The sequence below is a fragment of the Acinonyx jubatus genome, chromosome C2 (genome assembly GCF_027475565.1).
Source record: "Acinonyx jubatus isolate Ajub_Pintada_27869175 chromosome C2, VMU_Ajub_asm_v1.0, whole genome shotgun sequence".
NCBI classification, from domain to species: Eukaryota; Metazoa; Chordata; class Mammalia; order Carnivora; family Felidae; genus Acinonyx; species Acinonyx jubatus.
This window is the reverse complement of record NC_069384.1, coordinates 90711646-90727727: the sequence shown is the minus strand read 5'-3', so window position 1 is coordinate 90727727 and position 16082 is coordinate 90711646. Positions and strand designations below refer to the sequence as shown.

The 16082-nt window shown below is 41.4% G+C and overlaps 1 protein-coding gene across 1 annotated transcript; it reads left to right on the top strand.

Annotated features, from left to right (window-relative positions):
- Window positions 1-10656: 10656 nt before the first annotated feature.
- LOC113599878 (uncharacterized) lies at window positions 10657-14017 on the top strand. Its single transcript, XM_027061409.2, has 2 exons — window positions 10657-11128; window positions 13599-14017. The coding sequence occupies exons 1-2, from the start codon at window positions 10657-10659 to the stop codon at window positions 13940-13942; spliced, it is 816 nt and encodes a 271-aa protein (XP_026917210.2). The 3' UTR covers window positions 13943-14017.
- Window positions 14018-16082: the final 2065 nt, after the last annotated feature.

Here is a 16082-nt window from a genome sequence, read left to right as displayed (position 1 = left end):
AATGGATTTTGAGGGGTGCCCGGGTGGCTCAGTCGGTTAGGCGTCTGATTTGGGCTCAGGTCATGATCTCACAGTTCATGGGTTCGAGCCCCGCATTAGGCTCTGTGCTGACAGCTCAGAGCCTGGAGCCTGCTTCGGATTCTGTGTCTCCCTCTCTCTCTGCTCCTTGCCTGCTCATGCTCTGTCTTTCTCTGTCTCTCAAAGATAAAATAAAATATTAAAAAAACATTTTAAAAAATGGATTTTGAGGGGCCAGTTTGAATTATCTCTACACATTGGGGAGAAATTTGAGAATGATGGTAATACTAGTAATGGTGAGTATTTGTAATGTAAAAGGAAGATAGCAGGACCCAAAGGACTTACAACTACAAATCATTAGTATATATGTTATATCCTAAGCTTTGTATGCCCTTCACTTCCATCTGGTGCTTTGGATCCAAATCTTCATCAGGTCTTCTCTGATGAAGAAAGCTGGGCCAGGTGTGAGCATCTGTCACTACTCTTTCCTCTGGACACACCCAGTCTCTTTCATGACTTCTCATGTTCTCCCAAGCCGATCCTACCACGGGTCACAAATGCTAATGAAAGAAATCAAAGAGCACAGTGCAAGAAAGATTTAGAGAGGGCTCAAAGAGGGGTGTAAGAGAATGATCAAATGAATCCATTTAATTTGTTTCTAAATTTGAGACAGTTATCTGTTTGTTCCTTACTCAACCCGTTTCAGAAAGTATTCAAGGTAGAGTCAGATTTACTTGTGATATGAACATTTCTCCCACAGAAAATCAAGCCCTAAGCCATTGGTCTAAGATAATGTGATTGAGGGTTCCATTTTGTATTTGTCTCCCATCTCAGTTACTCTTCCTGAGGAGTAAAGTAGCAAGAGGGGTGGGAATACTTCAATTCCCCTAAGAGATTAAATCTTGTAACCCACACTCTCAATCATGGTTGGTTGTTTGTTTTTTCCTTGAGTCAAAGCAATGTTTTTGTAAATGTATAGTTTTTTCTGGCTGTTGTTTTTGTCTCTTAAGGATTTTTCCTAAAAAGGGTCTGCATCTTGATGAGAATTATTTCCAGTTTTTTCCTTGCAGTCCCGTAGTCATTTGTAAATGCTGATTGTTAGTGAAATATTTCAGGTGGCCTTATATACTGAGTCTAGCAGTCACCCCTATGCTATTCCCAATTCTCAAAATATTACTGACTCTATTGTCCTACTGCACTAAGGGCACCCTGTTTATATCTAACATTGATTAATTACTACATGCTGGGCACTATGCTGAGTACTTTGACAGACATTAATCCATTTGATCCTCACATAACCCTATTTAGTAGATGCTACTACCATTCTAATTTTATAGATTAGCAAATGCATAGGCCAAGTAATTACCTCTAGTTAATTCATCCACTAACTGAGGGGATTAGAATCCATGAAGTCTGGCTCCAAAGAGGGAGTGCTTTCCCTCTATGCTACCTTTGCCCCCCAAAAAGTATCATCTCAATCCAAATAATGCAACATACAATTGTCTGACACTCCATTCCATAAAATATAAAGCTTCCAACTCTATCTGATGTTCTAAGTCAGTGAAATCACCTAATGTATATTTTAATTGTCTAACTGTACATAAACCACCACCAACCTCCCAATTTTCTTCCTATTCTCTTGAATCCTACTCAGAGGGTCACTGGTTAGAGTCTAGACTTCTCATTCAACAGCTACAGCTGGGTTACTCCTCCACAACCTCCAAAAATTGCATGACTTAAGCTCCAAGACTCTATTATCAAACTTACGTTTTCCAAAGTCAGTCACATAAGAATATGTCAGCACCACACCCACAAACTTTAAAAAATGCAATCAATCCCAGAACAAAAGTAACAACTTTAACAGCTATTAATCTATGCAATATTTCTCTTTACAATAGTATTTTCCTTTCAAATTTGAGTAAAAGATTCCAACGCATTTCCTCATTTCTAGTCCAGTTATTTTCAAATACATTTTCAATATCAATACATCCAAAGGATAGTATCTATTGCCATTGGTAAGGTGGCTCATTACAGCAGCGATTTGAGGGTATGGAGACGAGCAAAGGGTACACAAAGGAAAGTACTTTTTGTTTTAAATTTTTTTTAACCTTTATTTATTTTTGAGAGAGAGATAGCATGTAAGCGGGGAAGAACAGACAGAGGGAGACACAGAATCCGAAGCAGGCTCCAGGCTCCGAGCTGTCAGCACAGAGCCTGATGCAGGGCTCAAACTCACTCACTGTGAGATCATGACCTGAGCCAAAGTTGGATGCTCAACCAACTGAGTCACCTAGGTGCCCCTAAAGGAAAGTATTTCTTAGGATACGCAACCACATGTAAAGAGTTGAAAAAAAAATTTTAATTGAAAAAAACAAAAAAAGAATGCACCATAGTTGAAATTTATACTCCTTGTCAACCTGAGAATCAGCATTCTGAATACTAAATCAGAGAATTAGTGATTAAGTGAATCAGGGGAGCGTACAATCACTAAAGAGGGATGAAGAAGGCTCCAGGGTCTGAATTCCACCAGGTGTCAGGCATTTTGGGCCATTTCTTCAGAAACTATCACAAGTAAATTTCATAACACTTATCTGATATGCCCCTGAAGGAGATAAATTATGAAATTAAGATTTCAATAGCCTTGGGTTAAAAACAACAACTCTACTTAAAAAGACATCCTTCTCTCTCAGTGAACAGTGCCTGTCAGAAAAATTGGAAATTTTTATAAGTAGACTCTCCAGTCCTCAGTCTCTCATCATGTCCCTTTCTGCAACTTTTGTATCTATAGGAACTACCTGTCATGTGATGAAATAAACAGGCTTTCAAGAAGTTACATTAAAAACTGATAGACCAGATCAGAGGTAACTAAAGCTCTCTTAAGGAGGCAGAATAGTTCTAGGATCAGCAACACTTGAATCTAATATAAAACCTTAAAGAATATGTCCATTAGAAGAGGATGTGGACAGGGGTACCTGGGTGGCTCAGTTGGTAAAGCATCTATTTTGGCTCAAGTGATGATCTTCCAGTTGTGGGATCGAGCCCCAAGTTGGACTCCATGTTGAACACGGAGCCTGCTTAAGATTCTCCCTCTCTCTCTCTCTCTCTCTCTCTCTCTCTCTCTCTCTCTCTCTAAGATAAAATAAATAAATAAATAAGAGGCTTTAAAGAAGGGGATGTGGACATAGATGTTGCATAGAGAAAAAACAAAATATCCAACACAAATGCAAACAATATCTAGAACAGTCATAGTGGGCACATCCAACACTTGCTCTATTAAGTGGATGGCAATAAAAGGAAGTACAATATAGTATAGAAGTGAAGCAGACTGACTTTGGGTCCATCAAACCTAGGTTAAAATTCTGGCTCAGCAATTGCTACCCCTGACACTTTGAGTAGATTGTTCTGGGACATTCAATTTTTCATCTCTAAAATAAGACTAATAATACCTACTTCATAGGGTTTTGTGAAACAAAATAGTGAAACAGGGCATGTAAAATGCTTATTATAATGCCTGGCACAAAGTATCTTCTCAGTAAATGTTATGAGTGTAGTAGGCTAAATTCAAAGATGTTCCCCAAATTCCTTCTTCTCATACATGCACCCTCTCTAATCACTTCCCTTTGACTGTGGCAAGAATCATTGAATATGATGGGGCATCACTTCCATGTTTAAGATTCCTAATCAATTATCTGTAAATTAATCAAATGAAATATTATCCCCAGTGGGTTTGGCATAATCAGGTGGGTCTTTAGAATTAGGAGGATTCTCCCACTGGCTTCAAAGACTAAGTGGACTGTCATTTTGTGAGAGGACGTGGCTGTGGGCAAGCACCTGACAAGGAGTTCTAGCTACTGAAAGTGGTCCCCAGGTGAAAACAAGCAACAAAATGGGCACCTACAAGATATATATGGAAATAAATTCTTCCAATAATCAATGAGATTGGAAGAGGACCTCGAACATCAGGTGACGGCTCTTGCTGATATCTTAATTTCACTGTGGTGAGATCTTGACCAAATTACCCAGTTAAGCCATACTCAGACTCCTGACACATGGAAATAGCAAGATAAAAGATTTGTGTTGTTTTAAGCCACAAACTTTGTAGTGATTTGTTATGCAACTACAGAAGATTAATACAAGTAGTACCTGTTGTTGTCATAGTGTTACTATTACTTTCTGAGTCTAGGGTCACTTCAACTTTCTGATAATGTTGACATCCCATATGGCTTGTTTGTAAGCAGAGAATACTGATGAAGTGAACAATTATAGGATATATTTAGTATGTACATTTCAAATCAATTTATTGGTAACACCTGGGAGGTCACAGCTACTTAGAGTAAGGAATAAATGAACTAACAGTCATTCCATTTTTCTTGCTTTTTCCATCCCAGCCAGTGATCTCATTCATACACTGATTAGAGTCTGAGGGCCACCAAAGAAAATTGGTTTTGATCTTTGTGCTAGACATTTTGGGTTCAACAAATATCCCACTTGCTTTTCTAAAGGGTCATAAGATTTTCTACCCAATGAAATGTGATTGAAATTGACTCTAATTACTACTAGACTGAGACAATGAAAAGCCCATGAGCAATCACCATTCTTTATATTTTCTAAGGAAGCCATATGACGGGGTCATGTGTGCCATATGATATAGATACAAGATGGGGAAGCCACAGGCAGCCTAGGTCGCTGAATAACTGCATGGAACAATTCCCCACATTAATTCTCATTAAACATGTAGCATGAATGAGAAACAAACTTGTGTTATTTTAGTATCTAAGATTTCAGAGTTAATGTGTAACTACAGTAAAACAGACTATATTAACAGGTTAAATAAGTAGAAATGGATGGGGAGAAGCCACTCATTTCAAATTCTTTTTCTTTCTCTGCCCTCTGTATATCTTTTTTCTCCTCCTTGTCTAATGTGAATAGTTTCATAACATTGAAACTGATGGGACTTCCTGCTCAACTGACTCCCTTCTCACTAGTAGATGAACCACACAAGAGGCTAAGTTTGATCCTTCAGGATCACATATCTTCCCTGATAACATGATTGAAGCCATAGCATACAAGAAAAGGTATCCATTTGGCTATCATTTCTCACATGTAAAAACTAAGGGTAGATATATCAACACCTGCTGATTGGAAGAGATTAGAAGACTCGGGGATGCTGGCCATATTTCCTTTAGAAATGACAACCAGAAGCCATCCTTATCTTGTTCATGATTTTTAAAGGCAATCTTCTAAATGTTGCACCATTAAGTGTGACATGAACCATTGGTCAAAGTAGATATTGTTTATGATTTTAAGTAAGCATTTTTCTTTCTGAGTTTTCTTGGAGATATTCTCAGGAAATAACATTTTTGGACTCAATTGGGATGATCATAAGACTTCTCTTCTTTGACAGTTTGAAGTGATGAATTACGTTAATAGATTTCCTAAGCTTGAATCATCTCTACTTTACTGGAATAAACTGTACTTGGTCATGATAGATGATATTTTTTAATGTAGAGTTGAATTTGACATGCTAATATTTTATTTATAATTTATACATATATATTTCGAAATGATATTGACCTAAAGTTTGCTTTGTGTTTTTTGTCAAGTCCAAAACTACCAAGGTTTTCTAATTTATAAAATCAACTTGGATAGTCTTCTCCTTTTTGCTATGCTATGTAACATATTATGTAGTATAAGCATTATATGTCTTTTGGAGTTTTAAATAATTGGCTAACAAGCCATCTTCCTCCAGAGATAGGCCAGAAATCCCTATATTTTACTAATTATACTTTTGAAATTATTCTGAAATTTTGCAGCTTATACTTTTCTAGAAAATTATTCATTTGATTAATGTTTTCCAATTTATTAAAACTTTTATCCTTTTTGTGGTCTTTCTTAATTTTAATTTGGGTAATTTTTTTCCTTACCTAGAGTTGTTAAATAACTCAGCTTAGTAGTTATTTAATCTATCAAATCAGTGTTAAACCATGCAAATTGTTGCATCTGTGGCGATACAAGAAATGGCTACTAATGTTATATGAGCTCCATTTCCAAAGTATCATTGATAACATTTCTAATCCAAACTTTCTGCAAGAGAATGCAAGTAATGACAAAGTGATACCTTAAACTACTCAATTATAATGAATGAAAATAACTCAATGTGAAAAGAAAATTATCTCTGGGTTGTTTTGTAACAACCCAAGTTTTGTAACTTGTGGGATACCAAAAATCATGCAAATTATAGTTGAAATACAGAGAGTCCAAGGAACATATTCTGCTTGTTGTCAAAGGAATCTTATTACATGGGAATGAAATGAAAGACATATTAACACAGACATGACTGTAGATCATGGTGTTCATTTTAGGTATATCTTTTCCAAAACAGATACAGGGTATAAACAAGACCAACATGTATCACAGTTATAAAGAAAATCAAAATATGATGTTTTACGATAATATTATATTTACATATAATGCAAAGAATAAAATGAGAAATAAAGTCTTACTAATCTGATTAAAGTATAACATAAATGGATTGGCAACTCAGATACAGAAAATGATTTATTTTTCTCAGGAGAGCTATTCATAAGAGCACAGTCTTCTACAATGTCAAGCACTATCATTCATGGAATATTATCTTCTCAATATACTAAGATAGTAATTTGTAATATGATTAAAACAGTGTTTCTTGATCTCATCACACTGTTTTCCATATCAGAAAGAGGCAGTCTTGTGGATATTCAATGTGTTTTTGTGTAACCAAAGTATTATGAAAGCTCATTTAAGCTAACAAGTCTATTTTCTGATATTGGGTGAAAACTTCTAAACATACATTGAACAAACTAAAAGATACAGAGATACCTCAGCAAAGGCTTAGACTGTAAACTTTCAACAAACTGAAAGATACTAAAGAATTTCTGGAAGATTGATACAGTGAACTAGAAATTGTGATATTTCACATAGAATGGTCATACACTTAGATACTGAAGTATTCACGGTAATGGAAGAATTTGAAACGGAAAAAAAATGTATTTTGCACATCCAAAGCTTGGACACATGTTGGGAAATAACCAGGAATTTGGTCAATGATAACCAAGAGGCAGGATAAATTTTTATACCTAGACAAAAGAGTAGTAGTTTGTGACCACTAGCAATGTGTGGGATGGATTAGAGAAAAGACTGGGTGCAGAGAGTCCAAGTCTATTATAACAGTCCATGCAAAAAAACAATGAACGTTTGATTTAATTCAACAAATATTTATTGATACTGACTGTATGCTAAGTACTAAAATTGTGAACAAAATAGTATATCATCCCTGACATATAAGCAACTGAGTGAAAAAGCAATAGGAAAGAAGACTATGACAGCAGGAGTTATTGCAAAGATTGAGTTGACAGAGCCCTGTTTATATTGATGGTGAAGAAAAGCAAGAATTTCAAGAAAATGGCCTTACGCCTACGTAACAAGTAAAATAGAAAAGCCACTGATACAGAGAAGGAGTAACTTATTCAGCATATGTTGAATCCTTCCCAGTGCCAACCACTAGGAAAATAAAGATGATCAGGAAGGAGCACCATTCTGAGAAAGTGACAGGTGTGACTCTAGCAGCAGTCCTGGACAAGGTAAAATGTTGATTCACAAAGGACACCCTTGTGAAATATTCAAAAAAAACAACGGAGAAGGTGGTCTTGAAATTCAAGGCAGAAGTTAGACCAAGAGAAATCTGATTAGGAAATAATTTTCCAGTTATCTATTATGAAATTACCAAAAGAAAGTGAATAGAATAAGAGGTAACATGTAGAAACAGAAACTATAACAGTGATAATTATGAATATACATTGTAAAAGTAAGCAAAGAGGACTAACTTAGAATAGCAATAGAGATGGATATAAAATAATAGGAAAATAAAAATGCTGAATATCATCAAAGTGATATTGATCTATATAAAACAATTTCCAAAAAGATGGCATCATTAATAACAAAAAGAGTAGAGATGGAATAGAAAAAGAGCAGAAAGAGAAATGTTTCAGAAGGAAAGTGTGAGTTTAAGGCAAAAAAAAAAAAAAGCCAGAATATAAGAGATTGTTAGCTTTTTATTAGAAATGGGGAAGTTCATGTAGACTACCCTTTTAAGGAAACTTGGTAGTGGGAAGAGTAATCAGCAGGTTGAGATAATCTCGGTTCTTTGTGGGAGAATTAAGAGATGCTTGAGTGTGTTTATAAACTGAAGTAGCAGATTGTGTCAACCCAAAATACGCCTCATTGGCATCAGGATTACCTTGAACTATTTTGAAAAACAACAGGCACAAGAGAAACTCTGAAAATAGAGTTTTTATATATACTTTATATATTATTTTATATTCCCCCTTTTATATTAGAGGGAAATTACATTAGAAAAGGGGCCTGTACCAGGAAAAGTTATTATCAAAGATCACTTTTTTCCACCCCACCTGGACCCCCGAAGCCACTCATCCACCCTGAGAAACTTATCTGCAAGGCAGAGCAAGTTTTGTTTACCAAACATTTCCTCTTCTCACCTTCCCATAAATTACCTTCCTTCTTTTGAAGACAAAGACCCCATAGGGGTCTGAGCTTTCTTTAGCTGTGGATGGTGTATAAGCCTCAATTGTCTGGCTGCCTTCTGAGTCTCATATTTTGTGGGGCTCTCATACATTACATATGTAATTAATTTTTTTCTACTGGTAATCTGTTTTTTATTACAGGGGCATCTCAGCCAAGAACTCTTGAGAGGTAGAGGGAAAATTATTTTTCCCCTGTTACAAAGCTAAAAGAAAAAGTTAGTGGTTAGACTGAAGATCCAAAAGCAGGTGGTGATAGAATAGTTCTCAGAAAAGACATTATCATTTGGAATCTGGACCAGAGTCAAAGGGATTAGCATTAATATAATAATGCATTCCCACTGTCAGGCAAGCCGAGGATGCTAACTAAGTGAATATACTTTGAGTTGCAAAGAAGAAAAAAAATCAGAGGGAGTTTATATATGAGAGCTTGGATTTTACTCAATAAAATAGGAGGAAGATTATATGCCACGTCTTTGGGTGATAAGGGTAATGAGAAAGGTGATGAAGATTATGGAAATTTTGTAATGTACCACCTTTATCTTCCAACACCTTAGTGAAATTCAAGACCAAAAAGGAATTTAAATCAAGAAGGAAAAGAGGGGAGGATATAGAAAAGAAAGGGACATGTGTGTAAAGGGAGATATTGAAGGAAGATCTGAACTTGAGGAAAAACATCTGCCTTTCAACCCATTGAGGAATGACTTTAGAGCATGTAATTAAAATAGTTATAGGATGGCACAAAAACAGACACATAGACCAATGGAATAGAATAGAAACCCTAGAACTACACCCACAAACGTATGGCCAACTAATCTTTGACAAAGCAGGAAAGAACATCCAATGGAAAAAAGACAGTCTCTTTAACAAATGGTGCTGGGAGAACTGGACAGCAACATGTGAGAGACTAAGAGAAAAATTACCAGGTGTACTCACAACTGCAAAGAAAAGAACCCCCCCCCCATTCCCGAAACCAGCCAGGGCGTGCCCGGTTGTAGTCTGACCTAAAAGTGGGAACCAATCAAGTTCTGCTGAGTGGTTTGAAATAAAGGCGGGAACCAAACAAGTTCTGCTGAGCGTTCAAATTTAAATGTCAACCAATAACAGCTCTGTAACCTCAAAAAATCCCTAACTTGTTTGTGCCTGTCTATAAAAGAAGCTGTAAGATCCTTGCTCGGGGCCTCTTAGCGTCACCGGCAATGAGTGCGCGGAGGACCGGGTGGGTTCGAACCTGCAATAAACTACCCTTGCCGCTTGGCTTTGACTCTGGACTCTGGTGGTTTGTTTTCGGGGGGTCTCTCGAATCGGGGCATATCATTTGGGGGCTCGTCCGGGATCCCCCCAAACCCACCAGACCCCAAGTCAACGGGTCGTACCTGAGACCGATTGGTAAGTGAGCCGGCTTTGTTCGTTTCTGTTTGTTCGTTTCTGGCTCTCCCGCACGGGATCTGTATCGGTGACTGACACAGCCCTGGCAGACGCGCTATAGGGCAGTCAGTCAGGTCCAGTAGGAGACGTCCACTGGCACCCATCTGGGGCACCTTTTTGGGCCCATCGGAATTTTTCTGTTCGGGTGGCAGACACCCGAAACGCGCTAGCGATCTAAGTGTTAAGTGTTGTGTTCTCTATTCTATAACCTTTAAGTGTTAAACTCCTTCTCTTTCACAGGTGACCTGGCCTGGCCCAGCCAGAAATCCTCATAACTTTACTGTTTCTCCTTTTAATCCTTTCCTCCACCTCCAGGATACAGATGGGCCCATCTCAAAGCACTCCTCTTTCTCTCCTCTTTGTGAACTTCAGGGATGTTAGAACCAGAGGACAGAATTTGAGTTTAGACATCCGGCGGGGAAAATTAATAACCCTCTGCCACTCCGAATGGCCAACCTTCGGCGTTGGATGGCCAACCGAAGGAACTTTCTGCCTCCCTAAATTGCTAAGGTGAAATCAAAGATTTTTTCTACCGGGTCGCGAGGGGCACCCGGATCAGATTCCCTACTTTCTTGTATGGTGGAGTTTAGTGGAAAATCCACCCCCTTGGTTGGCCCCCTTCCTATCCTTGGGAATGTGTAAGGTCCTTGCCATGCAGCCTGCAGGTCCCCCAAAATCAAGGACGCCAGCCGCGCCCTTGTATCCCATATTGCCCGATAGTCAGGACCTACTATCCCTAGACCCTCCACCCTATCATCCCCCTCCCCTCACACCCCAGGCCCTGCCCACAGCAGCCGCCCCACCAGTCGCCCCGCTAGTTGCCCCCCTAGGGGAACCAGGAGGACGGGAAGCGGTAGCTGCACCAGAACCAGGAGGACGGGAGGCAGCAGCCGCGCCGGGCCCCATTGAAAATGAAACCAACCACGAGGGGCCAGCCGGCCGAACCCGCGGGCGCACCCAGCAGGAGGGAGAGAGGATCCAATTAGAAGCAAGAAAGCTGGTTCCCGGAGACGACGGTCGGCCGACATCTAACCCTGACCTCATTAATGCGGCTTTCCCCCTAACCAGACCTCCACAGGACGAATGGGACTACAACACGGCAGAAGGTAGGGAAAGGCTACTCATTTATCACCAGACTCTGATGGCGGGTCTCCGGGCTGTAGCTCGCAAGCCCACCAATTTGGCTAAGGTATATTCAGTCGTACAGGGAAAGGCAGAGAGTCCAGCTGCTTACTTAGATGAATGGAAGCCTTTAGGCAGTTTACCCCCATGGATCCAGAAGTCCCTGAGAACCAGGCTGTTGTCGTTATGTCCTTTGTAAATCAAGCAGCTCCTGACATTAAAAAAAAAAAAAAAAAAAAAAAAAAAAAAAAAAAAACTCCAAAGGCTAGAGGATTTAGAAGGTAAACAGATCCAGGATCTGCTCTGTATAGCACAACGGGTCTACAACAACAGGGATGCCCCAGAAGAGAGACAGATCAGAGCCACAGAGAAAATGACTAAAGTCCTGGCCGCTATAGTCCAGAAAGAACAGCCACCCCCAGAAGGCATTCAAACAATACGCCCTCCCAGGCAGCACTTAGATAAAGATCAATGCTCCTATTGTAAAGAAAAAGGCCATTGGATACAAGAATGCCCCAAGAAGAAACAACCCCGCCCCAGCCAGTGGCAATGGCAGCCTAAAATAGCCCCCATACTGTTTACCCAAGATACAGAATAGGGAGGATGGGGTTCGGATCCCCTCCCCGAACCTAGGGTAACATTGCAAGTGGAGGGGACCCCGGTCCAGTTCCTAGTTGATACCGGGGCACAGCACTCAGTTCTGGTCAAGCCCCATGGAAAAGTATCTGAAAAATCATCCTGGGTACAAGGGGCCACCGGAATAAAGAAGTACCCTTGGACAACTCAGAGGACTGTGGACTTAGGAACTGGGAAGGTAACCCACTCCTTCCTGGTCATTCCTGACAGCCCCTGCCCCCTGTTGGGGAGGGATTTGCTTACCAAAATGGGGGCCCAAATTCATTTCCAACCAGGGCGATCACCAGCGGGGAGCGGGGGCGGGGCCGCGGCTCGCGCAGCAGCAGGCAACGCCGTGGCTCCCGCGGGCCGCCACTGGGGCAAGCATCCCCAGGGCACAGCCCCGCGCACGACTCAGCCTCAGCTCGAGCCGCCCCAACAGGGCAAAGGGGGCCGGGAGGACTTGCAGGACCAACCATTATCGGATGCGGACGCCATCTGGTTCACCGATGGAAGCAGCTTCGTTCACCAGGGACAAAGTTATGCGGGGGTGGCCGTAACTTCAGAAACCGAGGTGGTTTGGGCAGAAGCCCTACCCCCCAGAACCTCGGCCCAGAAGGCTGAGCTAATAGCCTTAACCCAGGCCCTAAAGTTAGGAAGAGACCGCAAGCTAACCGTGTACACTGATAGCCGATATGCCTTCGCCACCGCTCATGTACATGGGGCAATATACAGAGAACGGAGGCTCCTCACAGGTGAAGGGAAAGACATCAGAAATAAAGAAGAGATTCTAGCCCTGCTAGCAGCCTTATGGGAACCCAAAAAGCTAGCGATTGTGCATTGCCTAGGACAGCAGAAGACAACCGACCCAGTTTCCCGGGGCAACAATTTGGCCGATCAGACTGCAAAATATAGCTCGGCCCCCAGTGCAATTACTGACCCTACAGCTGCCAGACCCCGGACCCTAGGAATTGCCCCCCAGCCCTGAGTATTCAGAAAGCGACATTCAATGGATGAGCAAACTTCCTATGACCCGAATCAAAGATGGCTGGTGGAGAGACTCCAAAAGCAGCATTATACCCCCAGATAAACTAGGATGGCAAGTTCTAGAGCGGATCCATCGCAGCACCCACTTAGGTTCCCGGCGAATGTTGGACTTACTGAGACAGACTGGACTAAAAATCAGAAATGTCTCTGATAAGGTTGATCAAATAGTCACTAAATGTACAGTGTGCCAACTCAACAATGCGAGTAGCAATCCTCAGACAACAAGGGTAAGACAAAGAGGGAGCAGACCGGGGACCTATTGGGAAGTAGATTTCACTGAGGTAAAACCAGGAAAATATGGATATAAGTATTTGCTAGTTTTTGTAGATACCTTTTCAGGATGGACTGAAGCCTTTCCAACCAAGAATGAAACGGCACAGATTGTAGCCAAAAAGATCCTAGAAGAAATCCTGCCCAGGTATGATTTTCCAGTAATGATAGGGTCAGACAATGGACCTGCACTCATCTCTAAGGTAAGTCAGGGACTGGCTTCCATACTTGGGGCTGATTGGAAATTACATTGTGCATACCGACCCCAAAGCTCAGGACAGGTGGAGAGAATGAACAGAACATTAAAAGAGACCCTAACCAAATTGACCATGGAGACTGGCGCTAATTGGGTAGTCCTTCTCCCCTACGCTCTGTTCAGGGTGCGTAATTCCCCATACAAACTGGGACTCACACCCTATGAAATAATACATGGTAGACCACCCCCCATCATCCCTAACCTAAAAGATAACCTTGTCAAAGCTGAGAACGATAGTAGTCTTGAATTCTTGTTCTCCCTACAAGCCTTGCAGAGGGTCCATGAAGATGTATGGCCCAAATTAAAGGAACTCTATGAGACTGGACCCCCGCCTATTCCACATCAATTCCGGCCAGGGGATTGGGTCCTCGTCAAACATCATCGGCAGGGAACTCTGGAGCCCAGGTGGAAAGGACCCTTCCAGGTCCTCCTGACAATGCCTACTGCCATCAAAGTAGACAGAATCGCCACCTGGATCCATTTCGCCCATGCCAAACCAGTGGACCTGTTCTCAGACCTCATCGGACCTTCAAAGACAACCTGGACTGTTGATCGGACTAAGGACAAGCCTTTAAAATTGACCCTACACCGCCAACGGACTGAGCCGTAACTATGGTACTTGCCCTTCTCTTGGTTGTTCTGCAAATTCTGTCTGTAAATCCAAACCCCCACAACCCCTATAATTTGACATGGGAAATTACTAATTTACAGACTCGTGAAGTCTACAACAGAACCCTAGGAACTGCCCCATTAAATACCTGGTGGCCAGATTTATATTTTAATTTAGAAAAAATTAGTCCATTAAAAGAAATGGAAGGACGTAAATGGAGGCAACTGCAAAGGAGGGTATCAATAAGTAGAAATGGATTTTATGCATGTCCGGGATTTAGGACGGGGGTGATGAGGCACACATGTGGAGGGTTTAAAAACCCTCTATTGCACAGCCTGGAGTTGTGACACCTCCAATAATGAGGATATAGCCAGACTTGAGGACTCAATCTCGCACCTCAAAAAATCTCTGACCTCCCTTTCTGAAGTGGTCCTACAGAACAGAAGGGGGCTAGATCTAGTCTTCCTCCAACAGGGAGGTATATGTGCAGCCTTAAGAGAAGAATGTTGTTTTTATGCTGACCACACCGGAGTAGTCTGAGAGTCCATGGCTAAAGTTAGAGAAGGCCTGGCCAAACGGAAGCGTGAACAAGAGCAACAACAAGGCTGGTTTGAGTCTTGGTTCAATCAGTCCCCATGGCTAGCCACCCTGCTTTCTGCTCTAGCTGGACCCCTTATACTCCTCCTTCTCCTCCTCACCCTCAGGCCTTATATTATTAATAAACTAGTTGCCTTTATCAGAGACCGAGTTAACACGATCCAACTGATGGTCCTTAGGACCCAATACCAACCCGTCATTACCGAAACATTTGAGTCAGGCACATAAGATCCAAGATTGGCTCTTAAGGCACCAAAGAGAGGGGGGAATGAGAGACTAAGAGAAAAATTACCAGGTGTACTCACAACTGCAAAGAAAAGACCCCCCCCCACCATTCCCGAAACCAGCCAGGTCGTGCCCAGTTGTAGTCTGACCTAAAGGCAGGAACCAATCAAGTTCTGCTGAGTGGTTTGAAATAAAGGCGGGAACCAAACAAGTTCTGCTGAGCGTTCAAATTTAAATGTCAACCAATAACAGCTCTGTAACCTCAAAAAATCCCTAACTTGTTTGTGCCTGTCTATAAAAAAAGCTGTAAGATCCTTGCTTGGGGCCTCTTAGCATCACCGGCAACGAGTGCGCGGAGGACCGGGTTCAAACCTGCAATAAACGACCCTTGCCTCTTGGCTTTGACTCTGGACTCTGGTGGTTTGTTTTCGGGGGGTCTCTCGAATCGGGGCATATCACATGCAGAAGGTTGAAACTAGACCACTTCCTCACACCATTCACAAAAATAAACTCAAAATGGATAAAGGACCTGAATGTGAGACAGGAAACCATCAAGACACTAGAGGAGAAAGCAGGAAAAGACCTCTCTGACCTCAGCTGTAGCAATCTCTTACTCAACACATCCCCAAAGGCAAGGGAATTAAAAGCAAAAATGAATTACTGGGACCTTATGAAGATTAAAAGCTTCTGCACAGCAAAGGAAACAACCAACAAAACTAAAAGGCAACCAACAGAATGGGAAAAGATATTTGCAAATGACATATCAGACAAAGGGCTAGTATCCAAAATCTATAAAGAGCTCACCAAACTCCACACCTGAAAAACAAATAACCCAGTGAAGACATGGGCAGAAAACATGAATAGACACTTCTCTAAAGAAGACATCCGGATGGCCAACAGGCGCATGAAAAGATGCTCAACGTCGCTCCGTATCAGGGAAATACAAATTAAAACCACACTCAGATATCACCTCACGCCAGTCAGAGTGGCCAAAATGAACAACTCAGGAGACTATAGATGCTGGAGAGGATGTGGAGAAACGGGAACCCTCTTGCACTGTTGGTGGGAATGCAAACTGGTGCAGCCACTCTGGAAAACAGTGTGGAGGCTCCTCAGAAAATTAAAAATAGACCTACCCTATGACCCAGCAATAGCACTGCTAGGAATTTACCCAAGGGATACAGGAGTGCTGATGCATAAGGGCACTTGTACCCCAATGTTTATAGCAGCACTCTCAACAATAGCCAAATTGTGGAAAGAGCCTAAATGTCCATCAACTGATGAATGGATAAAGAAATTGTGGTTTATATACACAATG

What these genes read in the sequence shown, in the direction of transcription:
- LOC113599878 (XM_027061409.2), top strand. Translation starts at nt 10,657, where the DNA reads ATGTGTAAGGTCCTTGCCATGCAGCCTGCAGGTCCCCCAAAATCAAGG. An exon ending in GGACTACAACACGGCAGAAG is followed by an intron (nt 11,129 to 13,598) that starts GTAGGGAAAGGC and finishes TCTCCCTACAAG; the next exon opens with CCTTGCAGAGGGTCCATGAA.